Source organism: Elaeis guineensis, chromosome 6, assembly GCF_000442705.2.
Source record: "Elaeis guineensis isolate ETL-2024a chromosome 6, EG11, whole genome shotgun sequence".
In the NCBI taxonomy this organism is placed as follows: Eukaryota; Viridiplantae; Streptophyta; class Magnoliopsida; order Arecales; family Arecaceae; genus Elaeis; species Elaeis guineensis.
The window spans coordinates 127,042,510-127,050,459 of NC_025998.2; the positions used below are offsets into that span (position 1 = coordinate 127,042,510).

Below are 7,950 nucleotides of genomic sequence, written 5' to 3' on the forward strand. Positions count from 1 at the left end.
GAGGGCTCGACCGGCTAGCGGCCCGACCGACTAACCGACGGCCCGACGAACGACTCTGACTGGCCGATCGTAAGTCGGGCGGCAGGCCAACGGACGCCATCAGCGGCTAACCACGGCCATTCCACGGTCTATTCCCGACCGACTGAACCCAGAGGTCCGGTCGCCGACCCACTTGAAGCTCGCCGACCGACGGAGGAGCCCGACGCCACTCTGATGGCCGCCGACCTTGGGTCGGCCGACTCCACCAACCGCCGTACGGCCGCCAGACGTTGTCAGCTCTGACACGGACACGCGGCACAGTTACCTAGGGGTATTGTCCCGCCGAGAGCCGGGTCAACCCTGGTGATTAGACGGCTACACGGCGACATGATGTTTTCACGGCGGCTCTGACAGCCTACAGTGAGTTGACAGTTCCTCACTTGTCCGCGCCATTAATGACGGTGCCATACCGCGCTCCACTATATATACCGGGGAAGGCAACAGTGCAAAAGGTCGATCCGCCCGTCTCTCCCACATACGCAGGCTCGCTCCTCTCTCTTTCTCCCTCTCAGAGCTCTCTGTCTGCATTTTACTGTTGCCCAGTCACCTCTCTAACTTGACCGTCGGAGGGTCCCCGCCGGAGCCGCCTCCGGTCAGTGCGGACTTCCTTTTGCAGATGCACGCTCCCCGGCGATCGGACGACGAGGCGATTGGCCGCAACAAACCTACTAATACTTTTCATACCCAATTGAACAACGCCGAGTAATGTGATATAAGGCTCTTCTTAAGTGCATACAAACATTTTTCCATATACCATGGCATAAAAAATCGTGCAATTCATGAGATTTATTATCACATATAAGATTGGTTGATTATTAAATTATCGAATTAGTATTTTACAGATTTGATGAGTTTTTTTTTTTTTTTTGGGCATATGACAAGCTACTCAAAGTATTTTCATTTTTGTAAATAGTGATCTTTATTTCTTATACAATTACATATATGTAAAATTGAAAATGAAACCTAAGATGATTATGAAAATCATCTAATAGGTAAGTGTAAAAATAAAAATCAATTCAAGAGAGATATCGATTATCCATTCTAATACAGGGATGTCCACATGGAATGTATGGATTCTAAGTAAATTATGCAAGAATATGAAATGTGTGGTTGATATATATTTTTAATGAAAATAAATTTAATAAATAAATAATAAATACTTCAAAAAAGTTTTGAATCTTTGATCTTGTGGTTAAACATGAGATAAAGTGCGGCGGGTAAAAAAAAAAATATAAGATAGAAAAAATAGGATGAAAAAATATGAACAATTGCATGTAGGAATTGATATTACACGGTAGAATCGAATAAATGAATTAATCGATTGGTACATTAACCTAGGTTGCATTTTTTTAATAGATGAATTATAATGCCCATACAAGGCCTTCTTCTCTGTAAACCTCTATCCCTCTCTCTCACACGCATGTATGTAGTTGTAGAAGTTTGAGCACTTCTCTACATGCTTTGCAGATTAGCTTGATAGTATTATTTGTATTTCGGATAAGATCAAAATCGGATCGAATACGGATCGGATATCATCATATTCATATCCATATTTATTTTATCTGATGAATACAAATATGGATACGAATATTATTCGGATACAAAAATTTATTTCCATATTGGTTTTAAACCAATACGGATAAAATTTAAATACTAAAAGTATGGATATAATTATAGATATTACTTAGATAATTAAACTTTATGACTACATAATTAAAGATATTACTAAATAGATGATCAATCAAATTAATAACATATTTATATAGTGATATATTTTAATTAAAAATTAATAAAAATTACATAAAATATATAAGATTATATATAAATTCGAATATTTGAATATGGATCGAATAGTTGTCTATCCATATTCATATTCATTTTGTTTTGACGGATATGAATATAGATAGAAATATTAGTCAGATCTTAAAATTATTTATATTCAATTAATTTAGATATAAAAATAAATCATGATGTATAATATTTATATCACTTTCAGCTTTAATTTCGGATTTTGAAAGCTGTATTCTAAAAGTATCTGGACATTTAACTTTATTCTGCTATCTTACCTACTACAAGAGAAAACTCGTGTTGCGCAGCCGACAGCATGACACCCCCCACCCCCCCCCCCCCCCCCCCAACCCAACCCACAAAAAGAGAGAGAGAGAGAGAACAGTGTTGGCAGTCTCTGCTATATCTTTAATGGCATGGGGATGGGGAAGCCCTCCCCCCCACCCAACCCACAAAAAGAGAGAGAGAGAGAGAACAGTGTTGGCAGTCTCTGCTATTGCCTGACATCATGTCTTAGTGGAATGAAATCAAATCTTTAATGGCATGGGGATGGGGAAGCTCTAGCATCATTTCTTTGGTCAGTGTAGGATATTGGTCAAAGTAACCTTCACTATCTGAGATGTTAGTATTTCCGGCTTCATCTTCATCCTTTTGTTTTCCTTGCATGGGGTTAGTTTTATTCAACCCAATCTAACCTAATTGATGTGGCCAGACGCAATTTAACCCAATTCACATGAATTATATTTTCTTCACAATGACCTGACTCAATATTTGTGCATAGCATGCTTGTCCATGTAAGCATCCTTCTGTTCTGTGTGCAGCATTGTAGCCTTGATCATTTGCAGGGAACATAATCATGACCATACCCATCAGGCCTCAGGCCATGTCCCAACTATTTAATGTTTATAAGTTCTTTAAAATCCTTCATTCATACAACTAGCTCTATATTCAGTGCAAGCTTATGCTTATCCTTTTTACAAAGATTTCCATCCATACTGCCATGGAGCTTCCTTAAATTTTTCAGGCAATTGAGACAAATTTAAAGAGATAACAGGCGAGCCTAAATTCAACTGTAGAAGCTGAACAAGGGCTGCATCTTTGGTGCAGAAAATCTTTTTTCATATGCATCCACTATTGGATTGTGCAATGGTTAGTTCAAGATTGTACAGACGGATGACTCAAGGCATACGGAGTGCTTTGAGAGTTGTGTGGAGTGCCATCCAATGGTCTATGTCACGAAAAAAAGATCAATCATTCTTTCATGCGAAACATAAACCCAAACCCACATAAGCTTCTCTCTGAATCATGCAGACAATCTATTTATTGTATTCCTCAGATAACCTCTCGAGACGATGTCTTGACTATTTATTGTATTCTCATAACAGAATGACCTCTGAGTTTGCCAGCACCTATATCACCAATCTCTAAAACCACATTAGTAAAGCTGGGGGACTCCCAAGCTCCTTCCAAAGGTGGAGCTCAAGTGTATGCGCTCTATGACAAGAACCTTAGCCTGCAGGAGTGGAGCAGAACTTGAGCTTGGTTTACCCCAGTATGAAACCTGCTTACACCCCTAACCAATTTCTTTCCTCCTATAATCTGCACAACTAGACATCTTATCAGCAATGCACTTCCACCTAATCTTGCAGTGGTGGTAACACATCCTTTTTCTGACTGTAAGTTGAATTCCATCCAAGAAAATCACCAACAACCATATCAGCGCACTAACCTGTTAGACAGAACAGACCAGCAAGAATGCATGACTCTATAAGCCTTACAGAGAAGTTATTATCCTTACAAAAAGGAAATAAATTTCTCAGTAGGGCCATGATATGATAGCACATTAGCTCAGAAAGATGATTAAGAAGCTGGCAATATAGATATATATTAACATGACCGTACCCAGCACCTATGTTCCAGAAACAAGTTCCTTTGATGTAAATCCCAATTTCCAAGCTTCATTAAATAGGAATACTGTGCGCGATTATAAGAACAGCTGAATTACATCATGGACACACTTCATAATCAACAGATAGCAGCCAGAAAGCTCTGACTCATTTGTCCTGGCTTGGAGTGATTGGAAATCTCATGAGATGATCTCTCTAGCAAGCCAATCCAAACTAGGGTATGCAAAGTACAATATTAAGAAACAAGGCAATGCGAACAGGATGGTGACAAGGATGTACAGGGCAAGAACGGCAGCACTGGCAGGTATTGCATATAGGACAATGAGGAGGAATATAAGAGCCAGTGGAAACTTGGCAATCAAGTGAACAAAGAAAACCAGTGACTCCCGAAGCAATGAGTGAATCCTCTCCAAATTCAAGTAATTAGCCCTCATACCAGGTTGATTTGTGCTAGAGGGTGAATCATCCGGATGCATGTACTGAGGGATTCTTCTGAGGTTATGGTGGTGGCTACCATTGCTTCCCACAGCCAAGCCACCATTTGGAGGGCAAACCTGTTGGTTGTCGGCACTCAATGAAGAAAAAAATTTTGCCTGGCCACTGTTCATGCTCTCAACCATCCAGAGTAAGAAGTAGTTCTTTCTCGGAAACTTTAGATCACCCTCGTAAATCAGCCGAAAAGATAATAAGTTGCACCATGGGCATGAAATGAAGAGGGGAAGCTGGACAGGTAGAGGTGGAAATTTCATTATAGCCCACTTAAGTCCTAGGACACAATTCTTGCAGAGGGTGTGACCACACCATAAAACATATGGCACATTTTCCACAATGTTGAAAGATTCCCAGCATATTGGGCACTCAAGCCCTTCTTCTCTAGGAGCATGTGGACTCGCTTCATCATCCGAACAATCAACATTTGCTGGGCTTGGCTTTGATGAGATGCTTCTTGGACCTAAATTTCCAGATATGGCATGTGAATCAGACATCGACATTGTGATGGCTGAAAAGACGGCCTCATTATAAGGAAGACATCAGCAAGGGCTTCATTGGTCCATGTTCAAACAGCTTATCATATACATGAGATATCATCTTTAAGCCTGAAATCAAAATAACTTGCATAGTAAAGAAAACATTCGCATCTTTTTTTTACTGATACAAGCAAAAATGAGCACAACCAGCAGACTTAGCATGGGAATGCAATAATACCTAAATGATAAAATAAGATTCCGTTGGACAAATCCATGTTCAATTGGATAATTCTATGCTTTTGTATTAACTAGCAACATGTGTCCATTAACAGAGTCATACAGAAGTCTTAGTGAATGGACTTGAAGCTTTAATCCAGTGCAAAGAGTAAGTATCTCGGACCAGATTTACTAACAAATCATAATAAGAAAAAAATGTTGGATAGAGATCATTTATCAAATGAAGTTTATGATTAATAAAAAGGATACATCCAGCAAATGCATTTTAACAATTTCCACTTTTTATCCTAGAAGTTTGGTGGAGAAATTTTAAATTTTAAACCAAAGATACATAATAAATAGGCTTCATCCTTGCTTATGTTATATTTAACATAGATCATAGTTTGCTACTACATTTCAACTCCTCTTCTCCTTCTTCCTGTAGGGCTGAAAAACTCGGCCCTATTCTGGCAAAAACCAAGCGATGTCAGGAGGAAGCCCGGCCAAAATTAGGTGAAGGCAGGATTCAAACCTAAGTCACTAGAATCCATGCCCGGTGATTAGACCAACTGAAACAGTTGGCACCGTCTCATATATCTTAACTCATTAAGCTAAATGCAACTTCAAGCTTCATAGTATATGTACAATTTGGCCCCTGAATTTGGAAAAGTTTGGACCAAAGTAAAAAACCATTCCTCACCTCTGAAAGATGCATAGAAAACTCATCAACTGAATTGGAAGTCAAGCTCAGCCAAATTGATGTTGATGTTCTTTCAGATGTGCCTTACCATGTTGGTTTTCTGTTGCCAACCTGTTTCAAATTCATTGTATGCCATCTTGCTTCCTGTCCTGCTGAATAACTCTGCTTCCCAACCAAATTTTATGCTTCAGTCATGATCCTATTCACGTTCTGAAGCAATCAGCAGGCCCCTGATTACCCCCTGATGCTCCGAAGCCCATTTTTGTGTGCCTATGTATAATTGTAGCTCGGTTGTTGTAGTTCTGTGTCCTGTAACTCTCTGATTGGATTCAGCTCCTCAAAAGAGCAGAAAATTTGATGTATATTCTTCACTCATTTAATAAAATTCTTGGTGGTCTAATGCCTACCTTCCCATCAATAAAAAAAAAAAAAAGGGTATATCTATCACTAGCATCCCTTTGGTTAGAAAGTTTATCCGATGACCATGATCAGGACAAGAAACAAATGCCACCCCTAATGTTTCAAAGATCAAGAATGATTCCATCATCATTAGACATGATCCAACAAAAGTGACACCACAAATAGCATTCCAGCCTAACATTTGATAGGTCCAAGAGAAGTCACACCAGAAACAAGCTTCCTTATCTAACAAATAGCATTAAAAGATTATTCTATAATGGCTATCCAAAAGGAACCCAAATCATAAATTTGCGAAGATTATGTTCCTTCCAATCTTTTATTAAACATGGGCTATCTGGGCAAAAGAAATACGAAAAATGTAATGGTTTCTTATAAATAGCGAGATGATAACAAGCCATGGTACCCAAAGCCTTATTATCCAAGCCATGACCAATCTCTCGCACCTTCAGAAGATTCACGAAATCCAGACTGCAATTAATCTAGCAAACCACGTGCTTTACATTCTCATCCCATCTTATGAAAGGCAAATAAAAAGTAATCGCATATGGTATCGCATCTATAAAACATACAAGAAAACGAAGAAAAAGGTTAAAATTAACAAGAGCACATGTATGCATTACATTCTCATTGCATTTCATGGAAGGAAAATAAAAATTCATGACATATTGTTTTGCATCGGTAGAACATAAAAAGGTTAAAAATTAACAAGAGAACATGAACTTAAACACCTTTAAAGCGATCAAAACCTAGAACTCTGCCAGATTTTGACCAAATGTACCGCTTTGAAACCCTAATTCAACAGAATCGCCGACAAAGAACAATAGAATAATAGCCAAAGAGATAAAAATCTAGTTTTCAAATGAAACCAAAATCCAATCTTGCTGCTAAAAAATCGCTCCTTTTTCTCTAGATGTAAAGCCAACACCCAAGGAATCGGATACGAAGGCGAGTTTACCTATTGACAATCGCATAACGTGAGAATCTTATAGGAAGAGGAGGAGGAGAAGGATCGAGGAGAGACAAAGAGGTGGAATCCCTGCATTTCTCTCTCCATCTTCCCTTCCCTCTCGACTCCCGGAAGGGGTTCCTCCGCGCGTATTCATAGCATACGAAAGTCAATTACCGTTATGTACCTAACATTTTTGCCCAATGACTTCTGTGTCCGGAATCAAGGAAGGACCGGCAAGCACGCGAGCCAAACCTGAACAAATGATGAAAGGGGAACAGAGGAGCCCTCATCTCAACAGCCGACACCAGGATACATCATCATGATCATTATCATCCTCATCGTCATTACGATGGATAATTCAGAGTTCATTACTTAAATAATTTTAAAAAAAAATTATTTATCAAAATAATATATTTTTTAATTTATTTATAAAAATAATGTAAATTTAAAAAATAATATTTAAAATGATATTTTATAGCCGTCACATCACCACCCTCTCTCCTCCTCTATCCTCCACATGGATGTTAAAAAATAATAATAATAAAGTAGCCGTTTGAAACGGTATTTTCGAAAACGTTATTTGAAATAATATTTTAAAAAATATTATTTTAAATGATGAATTTAATTATTTACTTTTAAAAAAATAAAAAAATGAGAAAAAAATAAATATTATAATTTTTAATTTATAAAAAAATAAAAAATTTTGATTTTGATTCAAATAAAAATCATCATTTCAAATTACTTTCTCCATTTCAAATTATTTTTTTTAAATAACTAAAAAATAGATCTAAAAAAATAAAAAAATAAAAATTATAATTTTAAATTTTAAAAAAATAAAAATTTTAATTTTAATTCAAATAAAAATCACCATTTCACATTAGTATCTTCATTTTAAATTAATTTTTTTAAAAAAATATCTAAAAAAATTACGTCAAAAAAATAAAAAATAAAAAATATAATAAA

The 7,950-nt window shown here is 37.3% G+C and overlaps 1 protein-coding gene across 3 annotated transcripts; it reads right to left on the reverse strand.

Moving 5' to 3' along the window:
* Positions 1-3,758: 3,758 nt before the first annotated feature.
* LOC105046628 (uncharacterized) lies at positions 3,759-7,149 on the reverse strand. Of its 3 annotated transcripts, XM_073259790.1 has the most exons (3): positions 6,994-7,127; positions 5,619-5,927; positions 3,759-4,831 (listed from the first exon to the last, which is right to left on the reverse strand). In XM_073259790.1, exon 3 carries the CDS (start codon positions 4,724-4,726, stop codon positions 3,914-3,916), a length of 813 nt encoding a protein of 270 aa, XP_073115891.1. In that variant the 5' UTR covers positions 4,727-4,831; positions 5,619-5,927; positions 6,994-7,127; the 3' UTR covers positions 3,759-3,913. The 3 variants fall into 3 exon arrangements, with proteins under 3 accessions (XP_073115891.1, XP_010923579.1, XP_073115892.1); XM_010925277.2 differs by lacking the exon at positions 5,619-5,927 and having other exon boundaries at positions 6,994-7,149; XM_073259791.1 differs by lacking the exons at positions 5,619-5,927; positions 6,994-7,127 and adding an exon at positions 6,767-6,968.
* Between the last annotated feature and the right edge of the window lie 801 nt (positions 7,150-7,950).